The sequence below is a fragment of the Tachysurus fulvidraco genome, chromosome 17 (assembly GCF_022655615.1).
Source record: "Tachysurus fulvidraco isolate hzauxx_2018 chromosome 17, HZAU_PFXX_2.0, whole genome shotgun sequence".
NCBI classification, from domain to species: domain Eukaryota; kingdom Metazoa; phylum Chordata; class Actinopteri; order Siluriformes; family Bagridae; genus Tachysurus; species Tachysurus fulvidraco.
In genome coordinates, this window is record NC_062534.1 from 12,738,718 (window position 1) to 12,753,392 (window position 14,675).

The 14,675-nt window shown below is 37.9% G+C and overlaps 2 protein-coding genes across 2 annotated transcripts; both read left to right on the forward strand.

Annotated features, from left to right (window-relative positions):
• The first annotated feature begins 5,600 nt into the window (after positions 1-5,600).
• On the forward strand, positions 5,601-10,805 carry slc25a43 (solute carrier family 25 member 43). Its single transcript, XM_027136160.2, has 5 exons — positions 5,601-5,984; positions 6,922-7,163; positions 7,695-7,867; positions 9,213-9,347; positions 9,749-10,805. Exons 1-5 carry the CDS (start codon positions 5,713-5,715, stop codon positions 9,965-9,967), a joined length of 1,041 nt encoding a protein of 346 aa, XP_026991961.1. The 5' UTR covers positions 5,601-5,712; the 3' UTR covers positions 9,968-10,805.
• A 1,130-nt stretch (positions 10,806-11,935) lies between these two features.
• Positions 11,936-14,615, forward strand: slc25a5 (solute carrier family 25 member 5). The gene is made up of 4 exons (XM_027136020.2): positions 11,936-12,250; positions 13,411-13,897; positions 13,981-14,121; positions 14,201-14,615. Exons 1-4 carry the CDS (start codon positions 12,140-12,142, stop codon positions 14,356-14,358), a joined length of 897 nt encoding a protein of 298 aa, XP_026991821.1. The 5' UTR covers positions 11,936-12,139; the 3' UTR covers positions 14,359-14,615.
• The last annotated feature ends 60 nt before the right edge of the window (positions 14,616-14,675 follow it).

The following is a 14,675-nucleotide window of genomic DNA, read 5'->3' on the forward strand; positions in this document are numbered from 1 at the left end:
ACTATTGCATAATTTGCAGTAGTGAGTTTCTCAAAATATTCAACAAGAGTTTCAAAGAAATTTCAAAGAAAACATATTTCATTTGTGTGGAACCATTCTACACATTGACAAACCTTGACAAACCCCCCTCCAGCCCACCCGATGGAGCCATCCCTGAAATTCTAAGCACTTCCAGGTCATCCGTTCACTATTCTTTTTATATTTAGCCATATTTTTAGTATTTGCTACTAGATGTTTGTTGTCTCCTGTTTGACCCTTTGCTATGCTTTCTTGACTTTTGTGATTTGGATTAGTTGTATTACATACTGTCTTTTTTTATTTTGTAACTTTGCCTGTTTCCTCAACCTCTGCTCTACGTTTTGAATCTTTTTGCCTGCTTTATCTTCAATAAATCTGCATATGGATTCAAATGCCGAACAACCTGGCTTGTTAAAGAATACTTCACTGGCTGTGAATCATTCCTTCACCATAGCAAAATCCATCGTGCGCAAGGAGGAAACACAGACAGACACACTCTCCCAGTACATCAACCAGGCCTTAACAATAATTTGCTGCACAATCAACCCTCATGTGCAATCTTTTCTTGTATATGCAATACAGTGCCCACTAACAGTGTCTGTTTTGTTTAAGCCCTAGTAAACTCCGGCTCAGTAGTCAAGACTTCAGACTTCAATCACCACCAACTGGTTGACAAACTCCACTTGACAAGCTGCCCCTCTAAATATGTCAGCCATTAATAATCAACCCATGGTGGACAGCTACATCACCCAGCAAACTGGGCCCATAATGATCCATGTGGAACTTTTCACTTTGAGAAACCGGTGCTCTTTGTTACTTCATCACCTGGCATACTAAGGTTCCCTCTAGATTTAGTCTCCTAACCCATGTATTTCTGAAACAATGGTCTCCCCAATGCCAATGACACTACTTACTAGAAACCACACATCTTCCCTGCAAAATCATGTCTGTGCAGAATCATGCCCTGGAGCATCAAAAGAGATATCCTTAAGAATACCACGAACTATGAGGTGTGTTCAACAAGTAGCGGGCCTCCCAGATACCCCCCAACAGACCATTGGACTGTGCCATTGAGCTCCTACCCAACACCATGCCACATAAAACCATTGTGAGATTGTAAACATATATGACATTCTTATTTAATCCAAGACCTGTGAACTCTCTGTCACCTTTCTGGCATATGACAAAGTAAAAGCCATCACAGACTAAACTCCAATATAAATAACAACATCAAGGAACTACAGAGATTCCTAGGATTTGCAAATTCAATGCCTCAAGTATTGCCTTTTTTTTTTTTTTTTTTAAACCAGATTTCACTTCTCAGTCTCCTACTGTCTGGGCTAACAGCAAAGCAGACACCCAGTCCTGTCACCATGACCCACTGCACTGACCACCAACACTGCTCTCATCGGTGATCATTGCGCCAGTCCCCGGGATCTGATGGATGAAATCTCTCACACTCAGAAAATGGAGACACCACCTCCCACATGTCTTCCCACAAAACAAAAAGTTCCCCAGGCACTTTACCAACAGATTATGCAATGGGTTCACAATTCCCCCAGCTTCAATCACCCAGGAATCCAACAAACAACCACACTTTTTCCAAAGGACTTCTGGTCGACCAACCCAGTGCACAATGAAATTAAACAAACCAGAACACTTGAAACTCAATAACTTGAAACTCAGGTTGCCATTAAAGAAACCAATCCATATCAATCCATTCACATATAGGCTACGGCTCCTGGCCCATGATTGAAGTTGAGGACTCCACAACTTTCCTTGCACCGGAGATAGTCAAAGGTACTGGAGTCAATGGTACTGGCGTTATTCCTTGGTGAAGGTTTATGGTGAAGAGTAGAGATACTGGATCAATGCTCAAGACACCTTGGACCCCTCCTTCACCAGAGAATTCCATCAAGCTCACCCTGATCGACCGACCCTGGGTGTGCCCAAAAAGAACAACAAGAGGTGTTCCTAGGAGGTCTTGAAGTTGTCTGGGTGTATGACCCATTTTTGTGATTCAGTTCATGGACATATAAGATGTCTTGCCATTTTCATAAGAATCAGAATTAGAATCAGCTTTATTGCCAGGCATGTTTTCACATGCAAGGGATTTGTTTTAGTGACATAAGCTCCACAGTGTAACAGAATGACATATACAGTATAGATGAAAATGTATGTACACATTTAGTATAGATAAAATTGTATGTACACATTTACAGGTGTGAAATGTGCAGTTGAAATATACAATATATACAATTTGTATGTACACATGTGCAATTGTGAAATGTGCAATTGAAGTAAACAGTAAACATTTAGACAATATGTATGTATGTACAGATTTGCAAGTATGAAATGTACTCATTTAGAGATTACTGGCATAATTCTGAATTCATTGTTCCATGAATGATGGCAAGTTGCCCGGGCCAGATGCAGCAATACAGGCCCAAGGCGTGATACTACCAACACTATTTTGCACAGATGACATGATGTTCTTATGCTGGAATTCAGTATTTTCCTTTCTCCAAAAATAATACTTCTCATTTTAAAACAAAAAGTTTTATTTTGGTCTCATTCCTACACAAATAATTTTTCCCATGGTCCTCTGGCTTGTCCACATGATCTTTAGCAAACTTCATGGGCAGCAATGTTTTTGGAGAGTAGTGGCTTTCTCCTTGCAACTCTGCCTTGCACACCGAGGTTGTTTAGTGTTCACCTAATGGCAGACTCATGAACATTAACATAAGCCAAAGTGAAAGAGGCCTTTGGTTGCTAAGAAATTACCTTGTATTCCTTTCAGACCCAAGAGGCTATTACATGTCTTGCTTTTGGAGTTATCTTTGTTGGTTGACCACTTCTGGGAATGTACCAATGCAGTCTATGTGTCTTTAAGTAAAAATGTTCAGTATCTTTTAAAGGTATATGATGTTAAAGCTAAATCACATTCTTACCTGTGGGTTGTCTTATTCCTAGAAATTTGTCCTCTAAAAATCATCAAATTCCTTTATATTATGAATGTGTAAGATGTAGCCATAACAATGCCATACAGCAGTATTGATCGTCTTTCTCTAGGGTTCTATACACTTACTACTGCTTTTCAAAAGGCAAGGAGCATCCATTTGCCATCTTCCCTCTTACCATGGTTGTAACCTCCCTCTTGTTTTGGAGAAAGTTAAAGATTCTCCTTATGTGCTTATGCATGATTCTGACTCAAAGTAGATGTATTTGAAACTTCCTGTTAGCAATCATTTCACTATAGGGAGTTGGACAATCATTTGCTCTGATAATAATCTTGCCTTATATACATTATTGTCCAGATGATTCTGGAGATACATTGTAGATGAATACCTGGTGTGTGTCTTGTATTATTTGTTGATGCAGAGCACTTATTTATTTAGTGGGGAAATGACACTAGGAGCTCACTTGTCTAAGCAGAGACTGGCCCACATAGTGGGTGGACATGCTTACCTTAGACTATGCAAATAATCCAACAGTACCACTTAATAGTACATGCCAGTCTACCAGCATGTACAGTTCATAGGCCTTATTTAGTAGTACACAAATCCACTAAAATACAGTATGCTGCCGATAACTGGATGATATAATGCACAAGGTTAACTGTGTGACCAAGAGTGGGTTCATGTTCTTCGTGATAGTATATGCTTGTTTTTCTAGGTTCTATGCATCATCCCTTGCAATTAGGATCATGCACATCATCCATATAGGTTTCACACTACTGCTGCTGCATATTGCACAAATGCATAATATTACACAATATTGTTATTTGCACTACCATGCACTTCTCACATTTTATGTACATAACTGATCAGTCATATATTCTGTATTCATATTTAATACTCATACTGTCTATATTGTATCACATCGTCTGTATTTTCTTGTATAGTCTGTATTATCTTGTGTTGTATAGTATAATTTTATTTATGTCTGTACTTTTGAGAGTCACAAACAGCTGGAACCAAATTCCTTGTGTGTGTCAACACACTTGGCCAATAAACCTGATTCTGATGTCACTGTGGGACCATGCTGGAAAATTTCTCCATCCAAATCCTATCCTGCATTTCTACAGAAATATTAAGACTTCCTCTCAAATCCAGCTGTTTTACAGAAGGGGTGAATTTGGTTTAAATATGCCTTGTCTAACTGGTTTAAAAAACAAAAACAAAAAACAAAAATGACTTTACTTTGTTTCTATAAACATTTGTGAAAGAATGGGTCAGTCTCATTAGCTTAGTGAATTCAAGCCTTGTACCGTGATAGGTTGCCACCTGTAAAATAAGTCCATTCGTAAAATTTCCTCATTACTAAATATTCCAGTCAACTGTTAGAGGTATTATGTCAAAGTAATTGGGAACAACAGCAACTGGGCCACAAAGTGGTAGGCCACGTAAAATCACTGACCCCGCTCATGCTGAGGTGCACTGTGCACAGAAAGCATCAGCTTTGTGCAGAGTTAATAGCTACAGACCTTCAAACTGTATGTGACTTTAGTTCCAGTGATCTGAACTCTTAATGCTAAAGCATAACAAGACATTTTGGACTTCTCATCCAACATCAGTGTCTGACCTCACAAATGTGCTTCTAGAGATCAGAAATTCCAATAAACAAACTCCTAAAACTTGTAGAAAGCCTCCCAGACCACTTGAAGCTGTTATAGCTAAGGGTGGGCCAATTCCATATTAAACCCTACAGATTAAGAATGGGATGTCATTCAAGTTCATGCACACGTAAATGCAGACCTCCCAAAACTCTTGGCATTATAGTGTATATAAGCACCATAGGTGTTAATTCAACGCTGAAGCTAATGCTGTGTAGTTTGACCAGTTCCGCCTGTATTTTGGCCAGTGGTCTCAGCTCTTTTTTAAAGCAGAACATTTGCATTTCAAAACTGGCCACTTAAACGTTAGAACCAAACTATCAAGCCGAACTAGTAATCTTCCAAATTCCATAGAAATGGGTAGGTCTGTACTCCCTAAGAAGAGACAACTGAATTAGTCCCAGATTCATATTTACATGTGTTACAGCGACTACAACATTAGTAATGTTTTTGAACTTATTTTCAACAGAAAAAAAAGACATTTAACAGAAAATTCAGACACATGAGAGTAAATGGGAACATGACCAGCAACATCAGTTGAGCCATTTGGGCCCAATGGCACAGGCGGCACAGGTTTCACTCCTCTAAATAATCAAGACCTGTTATCTGTCCTAATTCTTAAACAAGTAGTATCAGAAGCAATCTACCTTCTGTTAAAAACGTAAAAAAGTAAATACAATATCTGGTTTCCTCTACCAATCAGAAGGTTGTGAGTTCAATCTCAGGTTGTGAGTTTGAACCAAGCCACCACTGTTGGGGCCCCTGAGCAAGGCCCTTAATCCTCAGCTGTATAAAATGAGATATTGTAACCGGCTCTGGATAAGGGCGTCTGCCAAATGCTGGAAATGTTATAGAGTGCGCTGTTTATATTCAATAAACCGTTGCTGCTGGGATTCGCCCAGTTGCATTTAGCCCCGCCCACAATAAATGATCCACCAATAGGCGTTTTTCATCTTGTCCTGTCTGAAATTGCACTCAGTACAGTATTATTACGTCATTGTGGTGGTTCAGTTTTGCTGTAATACAGCCGTTCAGTAAATCAGTTTGCACTCCATGGATTATTAGGTGTGTGTCGAGAAATGGCAACCGTTAATAAGGATGACAGATTAACAAGTTCTCAAAGTTTTCTATGCGTCGGGTTTGCAGGAATTTTTAGCAAAACCGTTACATCGCCTCTTGAGGTCGTGAAAATCTTGAGCCAAGTTGGGACTTTTCACTGCAAATGTGGCTTCAAGCGCAGTTTTCTGTTTATTTATCAGCGTGAAGGTCTGCGCGCGTTTTGGAAAGGAAATTTAGTTTCTTGTCTGCGGTTATTCCCATACAGTGCCATACATCTGGGAACCTACAAAACGTGAGCCTCTCTTTAGCCTTTATTATTTACTGTTAATGCTTTAATGCTTTTTTGTTTGTTTGTTTGTTCGTTTTTAACAATCGCTAGTTTCACAATGAAAATGAAGGGTTTGTATTTGTTTACATTGGTAATTAGCCCTTAGCATGGGCGGCTACATCGGTTACATGACTATTAGCTGTAATATCTAAAGCAGTGATGTTGAACAGAATACCGATATTTAACATTCTCTTTTCCGTAGGTCTCGTTCGTGTGTTTGTTTTATAATAACTTAGATCCGTTCTAGGGCTAAGATTGTTGTAGCTTTAAAGTTTACTTCAGTTCAACGCGACGTCATCACGCCTTAGCGACCAGACCAATCATAGGGCTGGAAAGCCGGCACATTCGATGACGTCTTACTTCAGCTCAGCTCTAAAAGGGCGTTTCCAAGCGTCTCCTTCTAAACATACTTGTTAAAATGTTACACGGATGTACAAATAATGCTATTTTGCACTTCATCGTTAATGGTGCAGTGGATTTGTCAATGTTAAGTTGTATTCTTCTGATTCTCGAGAGAAGTAAATACACAAGCAGTGCACGCCACGTGTCACCATATACTGTATATAAATATAAACACTGCCCTGATCAGCAGTTTAGGAAAGTGCTATAGAGTTTTAGGAAACAGTAACTGGACACTTACACAACACAAGTGTTCTCTAGGACTAAGGCTATATTTATGTGTAAGTTACAGTTAATCTTAATTAACCTTAAGTGTTAACCTTTATAAGATATTCCCTAGAGATTTATTACAAAAAAAATCATGCTTCATTCTGTGCTATGGAATTAATGTGTTTTGATGAAAGAAATCCTAGTCTGAATGTAAAATAAGCATATGGAACCATGTGAGATAAACAAATCTTGCACTGTGATTTTTAATTGGATTTATTCCCATGTCTAACAGGATCATCCACATGTATATGGATGAACTTGGTCGCATTTCCCAGTTTAAGGCCATAGTGACTGGTGGTCTTGCAGGTATATCTGCTGCCCTGCTTACCTATCCCTTAGAGGTGGTTGAAACAAGACTGATAGTACAAAACTGCAGAGAATCCACATATCGGGGTGTGCTGCACACTCTTTCCAGTATAAAGCGACATGAGGGGTTCCTAGCTCTTTACCGTGGCTTTTCTCTCACTGTATTAGGTATGCCTTTATGACTTATTTTGTCTTCTTATAATGGAATGGAATGCTTGGTGGTGCTGGAGTTTGAAATCATAGTCTTTCATTCAGTAGACCAATACCACTGCTAGCACTTTATATTTCTTATAAGGTGAACATTATCTGCACAGCTTGTGTAATATGCATAGTTCTAATTTGCAAGATAAACAAATCGAATTTCCTTGTTCTGAACTATCCTGAATAAAAGTGGCATTTTATATTGTATTTGACAATCACATGTTCCTTGGAGTTGGTCGTGTGAATTTTAACTGACATGTTCCTGCAGTTTAGTTATTGCAGTTAGATATTTACTAAGTTTTATACAGCACTCTTCTTTTTTGCTCCTTAAGCTTATCATTTTCAAATACTAAATAGTATTTTATGGTTTATAGCTTCTGACTTCTTCTATTTGTTTATAATCCAGATAAAGTTAAGTAAAATTACTTGCTAATTGTGGACACTGTGATGATTTATTTTTTTTGGAATATCTAACCTTTTCTTTTTAATGTGATACAGGTGCAGTTCCCTTCTCGATTGGCTGCTATGTTGTATTTAATAACTTGGATAAGCTTTGGCAGGAGCACCACTTCCGTTTCACCTCTTTGCAGAACTTCATCAATGGCTGTCTTGCTGCAGGAGTGGCTCAAACTCTCTCTTTCCCCTTTGAGACAATTAAAAGGAAGATGCAGGTGAGACAAGCTTTATGGCTCCTCTTTTGTACTTATACATAGTTGTATAAATGTACACTGTTGTGTTCCTTCATTATAAATGCATGGTTTTACTAATGGTGGTTTTAGGAAATCAGGTTAGTAAAAGCTACAATGACTCCCTCTCCTTTAAATATTAACAGCTTTTTTCGGGTTACACCACTATGAACATTTTATCTGACCATTCTACTACCTCAACCATCATCAGCATCACAGTGCAGTGAAATTCTTTTCTTTTCATATCCCAGCTTGTTAGGAATTTGGGTTCAGAGCAAATAATGAACAGCATATACCCATTTAGCTAAGCTTAATCTAGCTTCTTCACTTTCATGTACAGTATTGTGTGAAAAGTTGTAGGCACCCTAATTATTATACAACATTTTATCCTGGACACATTATAGTCAATCATATAGTATAGTATAGTATAGTATAGTATGGCATAGTATAGTATAGTATAGTCTAGTCAATCATAAAAGAATGAAAGTGTGCTGGATGGGACACAATACTTCTTGCTTGCTAAGATGTTTGTATAATACTGTTGTTTACCACTAGGTGGCAAAGACTGTGTCGAGCCAAACTGGTTAGTCCAATGTGTTTCACAAACATAATTGAAGTACGTTTGTACCACAGTTTGGGAACAAATTAATGCTGTCTCTTTGCAGAAGAGAACAAGCAGCAACAGAAACTAACAATCGAGATGTGTTTATTGACTGAATAATAACTAAACATAAATGGCTTCTCATGTTACCTCAGTTATTTCAGTGGTTTTATTTAAATGGTGGGTCAACTGGTTGGTTGATTACAGATAAGGGAATGTCAGAGAATCTGCAGTGCAGTCTGTCATAATGACCACCATGAGACAAATTCTTGAACAACACAGGAATTCTTTACAATAACATGGTCCAATTTTATGACTTTCCTTGACTCTATAATGTATCTCAAGTCCAGTAGCTTTTATTGTCATTTCAACCATATATAGCTGACGCAGTATATAGTGAAATGAGACAACGTTTCTCCAGGACCCTGGTGCTACATAGAACAAAAACAGAGCTACATAGAACAAAACAGAGCTAAGGACCACAAGATAGGTCCGACCAATGTGCGTTCTCTACGTTGTACAAAACAGTGTGCATAAGAGGGTTTTAAACACAGGGTTCTTACAAACCTATATATCCTTCTGAGACACCATCTTCCAAAATACACACAATCCAACTCTGAATTTTTATGTTTGTACTTTAATCACATTTCTGTCTTTTCATAAAATCATTTTTAACACAATTTTGTCTTATGCCTATAATATATGTGTTTTATCCACTTAATATTTAAGGCTCAGAATCCTCTTCTGCCACACTGTGGAGGAGTCGATGTCCATTTTACTGGGATTATAGATTGCTTCAGACAGGTCATGAAAACCAAAGGTGTCTTGTCCCTGTGGAGTGGCATTACAGCCAACATGCTCAAGGTATAATATTAATGTATTCAATGAATTATTAATTTAACATCACACTTGATATCCTGAATCCAATAATATTGAATCCAATAATAGTATGCTATCATTGTCCTTGGGATATTCACTATTAACAGATACCTATTGAATTAATCCTGTACTCTGTTCTTGTGGTTACAATAATTATTTGCCCAATTATTGGCAGCCACTTGATCAGTCTCATTTTACCTTTGTTTGTCAGCCATACATTAACATTTCTGGCTTTGGTTTTACAACAGAAAAATGACAAAAATATTTCTGACAAATCCCGATGAGATAAAGATGCTTAAGGCTTACTTTTGTTTTATTATTGTTGTTGATGTTATTGTGTCATGGTTGGATCTTAATGTCAGTTGTATTTGTTGATTCTTGTTTAGATCATCCCTTATTATGGCCTGCTCTTCAGCTGCTTTGAGATGTGTAAGCAATTCTGTCTTTACCAAAATGGCTACACCGTGTCTCCATTGAGCAACAAGCTCAAACCAGGAGTAGACCAAAGCCTGGGCCCACATGAACTACAGGAGTTTAAGCGTTACTTGAAAAACAGGCAAACGCAGGCCCAAAGTTCATCAATGGAAACCCGGTGGCAAACCTAACCATATTATAACAAATACCAAATTCCTAAAGAGGAAAAAAGTAAGGACTAAGTAGGAGTTTGCTGAAGCACTTTCTTGGGTGTTGTTCTGCTAAAAAAAAAAACAAAACATTCAACCACACTAAGTAGACTTAAATAATTTAGACTTGAGTTTACTTGAGAATTTCTGTTCAATACATACAAGCATGGACATTTTGGTTCTAAAGGGCAAGTTTCAACACTTTCACTGTTTAGTATGACACTGCACAATTTGCACACAATGGTATGCACCAAGTGTTCAGTATTGTTGATGCTGGGTAAATATTGCAGGTATTTAGTAAACACTATGGTCATACTAGTGTGAGAATTGATCTTTTGCAACCTAAAGTTAGACGACCTTGTGCGTCTGCTGTAACATTATTCACTGCTGAATGTATGTATTAATAAATGTATCATCAAATGAATTATTACACTCAAACCCACAACCCTTGTTTCTACAATACCTAACAAAAACTTCGAAAGTGGTGCATAACACACTGTGACATCTTTGAAATGGTGTTAATATTGTATCAATATTACAGGTGCTGACTTTTTAGACATGTCACTGAAGTATATTGCATGTCATTTAAAGGTCTCTCAGGATGGACTTTTTCAGTGCCTTCAAACAATTCATCAATATTATGGCTTTGTATGCTGTTTTAAATGTATTCATTACTTATGTGCTATGAGAGGTTTTTTTTTTTTTTTTTTTTTTTAACATATGAGTGCATGTATAAAGTCACATTTTGTATCTATTCATGAATGAAGTGGTAGCAACCCAGAATTTGACTGTTTAGATATTAAACCCATATTTGTCTTTGGCTGACTTGTATTTTTGCTTTTGCAACTTTTGACAGCGTTACAAAGTTTTATGTTTCACATCTGTAGTAAACACTTTTCATACACAGACCATTGATTCATTGTAACTGATACATTTGGAGGGTGATGGATAACTCTTAATTAAATTACGCCTCTTTTAAATAGTAGTTTCACTGAGCCAAAGATTACCAGTTACCATAAGATACCTTTAAGTATAGTATTCAAGTCACAATCTCTTTGCTGCTTGCGATAAAGATAACACAACTATGAAGATTGTGGCAAACAAGGCACTTTCCAGACTGACCCCTTTGACCTCTCTCACTGATCAATGATTAATGTCTGACATTGACCTGAAAGTGAAATAACTTAAGATATAAAGCTGTCTTGTTGAAACTAGTTTGATTTATTTTACTTAGTGGCAAAATAAGAAGAGCTAAAAACAAGCAGAAATTCAAATTCTCACATCAAGCCCATATCATGAACGACACTGTCCCACTATTTCATATCACTTTTTTTAATTGTAATTATTTATAACATCTACCTCAATTCTGTCTTCCAATTTAGAAATGTTCCTTTAAGAATTTTAGTACATTTTAAAGCCATAACCAGATAATTATGTTTGCAGATATATATTGTTTAAAGTAAATCTTTGAAAAAAGCTTAATTTTTTAAGCAATTTAACAAACCACCAGCACACTATCCATATCCACAATACTGATATATAAAAAGCAAGAGCTGCTCTATACGTGCAATATCATTTAAACAGAACATATTGTGGTATGAAAATTATAAACTGCACAAAACAAACAAACAAAAAATTACTATGAAAATTTTATGAATATACAGTCTGATATAGATGCTCACAGATTCAGTACTTTTCTCAGAGAATCTATTTCATTTCTTTTATTTCTTCAGTAAGATTTAGCATAACTCTCCTTTTGTGTGTTTAGCTGCATGATGCAGATTTAAAATCACCCATGAAACCCCACAAAACATTACAGATTATTAGTTTACTCTGAATTAATACTGAATGCTGAATGCTTTGAGTACTGAATAACGTAATGACGTCACCACGTTTAGACTTGGGCTGTTTCTCTCCCCGACCACGTGACTTCGCTCTACAACCGACCTTATATACTTAAACTCCGCCTTTGTTCCAAGTAACCAATCGGGGAGTCGTGTTTCTGTTCGCGTTTTGTCTCGCGCATCCAGCAGTTTAAAGTGTGTTCGCAACTTTTTAATCGGCCATTTCGACCCAGCCGGCATTCAGCGCTAGTCCTGCGCCATAGCGGGATTTTGTATCCTTGAAACGACACCACAGTAACATCGACCAACAATGAATGAAACCGCCATTTCTTTCGCCAAGGACTTCTTGGCTGGTGGAATTGCCGCTGCCATTTCCAAAACAGCTGTTGCCCCCATTGAAAGAGTGAAACTGCTTCTTCAGGTGAGTTTGCTTTGTAATCCGTGTGAACAAGAGAAATCGGATTAATGATCATTTAAGAGTTTTCCGGAAGTCGTAGCCGCTAGCTGGCTAACTGGCTTTACTTTGTTAGAAATATGTTCGGATTTAATAATAACACCTAATACAGTTAACGAAAAAAAGATGATCTAAATAAATTCTACAAATTACTGTTAATGTAAACTGGGTGTCTTGCTCGGTTTGCGCTAAAGGCAGTTAGCTAGTTATCACAGGAAGGCTAGTATGCTAGTTGCCGACAGTAAAGGATTCGATTAATAGACGAATTCAGAACAATTAAACTGTCGGTGCGGTTAATTATTAGTATTACTGCTTTTTTTGTTGGGAACAACGATGACTAGTTAAATGACGTGATTGTCGAGTTTGTAGTGAGCGGGTTTTAGCTAGCTATGTGTCGTGACCTTAGCTCGTTCACTTCGGGAACAATTAACCGGCTGGTGCTAAAGGCCCTGAGCTACAGAGAGCTAGCGAGCTAACATAGTAGGGTGACTAACGGAGACGAGGCTGAACATATTAGTCATCGAAGCTAAACGACCCGTCTGCTTTTTGTATTATTATTTTTTTTTTTTATCATTTACATTCCACAGCACTTCCGTTTTTTAAACTAACAATTGAACCGGTTTAATTATTTTATTCAAGTTTACTAAAAATCTACGGATTAACCGATAGCTTAATTAACGCATTCTTTTTGTTTTTGTAATGTTTATTGCGGAATGTTTTATTATTTATGGGATTTATGAACATTAGCTTGTCTTTCAAAAACCGAGGGTTTGGCCTTTCTTTTTATTTGAGCCAAGGTCGTAGGAAGGGGACACTTTGTTCTTCTGCGGTTTTCACTGCTTTCTTCTGCAATCTGGTCACGTTTATAATCCTCGAGTTTCTGCTTGAAAGCTGAATAATTTCCAGTTATGTTAGTTTTGCTAATATTATCATTAGATTTTCATTTTTATCGCGGACGGCATGATGCATCTGTTAGCACGCAAGCTAGCTGGGGGTCGTGCGTTGTGTTCCATTTAATAGCCTTTAATGTGATCACAAATTAAGTTATACGTTTTAGTCTAATTTTACAGGTTGTGTATTACTCAATAGTTTTGTTTATTTATTTTGTGTATTGTATCCCATTGCAGGTTCAACATGCCAGCAAACAAATCACAGTCGATAAGCAGTACAAGGGTATTATGGATTGTGTTGTCCGTATTCCCAAAGAGCAAGGTTTCCTGTCTTTCTGGAGAGGCAACTTGGCCAATGTCATCAGATATTTCCCCACTCAAGCCCTCAACTTTGCTTTCAAGGACAAGTACAAGAAGGTCTTCCTGGATGGTGTAGACAAGCACACCCAGTTCTGGCGGTACTTTGCCGGTAACTTAGCCTCTGGTGGTGCTGCTGGTGCCACCTCTCTCTGCTTTGTCTACCCTCTTGATTTTGCCAGAACCCGTCTGGCAGCAGATGTTGGCAAAGCCGGAGCAGGGAGAGAGTTCTCTGGTTTGGGCAACTGCTTAGTGAAAATCTTCAAATCTGATGGCCTCAAAGGTCTGTACCAGGGCTTCAATGTATCTGTGCAGGGTATCATCATCTACAGAGCAGCTTACTTTGGCATCTATGACACAGCAAAGGGTGAGTTTATTTATAGTGTATTGGTGGTGTATGGAACATTTGTGATTTTTATTTATTGGTTAATCTAATCCAATTCTCTTTAGGTATGTTGCCAGATCCCAAGAACACCCATATAGTCGTGAGTTGGATGATTGCTCAGACTGTAACAGCTGTTGCTGGCCTTGCGTCCTATCCCTTCGACACTGTGCGTCGTCGTATGATGATGCAGTCTGGACGCAAAGGAGGTAGGCATATAGCAGGTTGAGTGCAAAACTTGTTCATTTTTTGTGATGAGACTAATGTATATCTCATTTTGCATTGTAGCTGACATCATGTACACCGGAACAATTGACTGCTGGAAGAAGATTGCCCGTGACGAGGGTGGCAAGGCCTTCTTCAAGGGAGCGTGGTCCAATGTTCTCCGAGGCATGGGTGGTGCCTTTGTGCTTGTCCTGTATGATGAGTTAAAGAAAGTCATCTAAATGTTTCACCATTAGTGTTGGGGTGTCTAAATGTAAAATAACTTGTATATTTACAAGGACTCAAATTCCGCCTTTATTTATAGGGACCAACTAGTATCAGTACTAGTTGTACTGTGGGAATAGTTATGTGCTTTTTATTTTTGCACAGCTTTTCCCCCTCACCATGTCATTCTTGGAACAAGCTGTGCCAGGTACTGAAACCTGTATTGTCATCCAGTCTGTTTGAGGCAATTTAATAAAGACCAACTAAACCTAAACGTATGTTTGTGTTGAGCTGTTTTCATGTTTGTGTTGTATTTATTTTCAATGTTGATTTA

Bases quoted from the DNA above. Each gene is read 5' to 3' on its own strand.
- slc25a43 (XM_027136160.2), top strand. From the start codon at position 5,713: ATGGCAACCGTTAATAAGGATGACAGATTAACAAGTTCTCAAAGTTTT. The intron at 5,985-6,921 runs GTGAGCCTCTCT...CATGTCTAACAG, and splicing joins CATCTGGGAACCTACAAAAC to GATCATCCACATGTATATGG. The intron at 7,164-7,694 runs GTATGCCTTTAT...AATGTGATACAG, and splicing joins CTTTTCTCTCACTGTATTAG to GTGCAGTTCCCTTCTCGATT.
- slc25a5 (XM_027136020.2), top strand. From the start codon at position 12,140: ATGAATGAAACCGCCATTTCTTTCGCCAAGGACTTCTTGGCTGGTGGA. The intron at 12,251-13,410 runs GTGAGTTTGCTT...ATCCCATTGCAG, and splicing joins GAGTGAAACTGCTTCTTCAG to GTTCAACATGCCAGCAAACA. The intron at 13,898-13,980 runs GTGAGTTTATTT...AATTCTCTTTAG, and splicing joins CATCTATGACACAGCAAAGG to GTATGTTGCCAGATCCCAAG.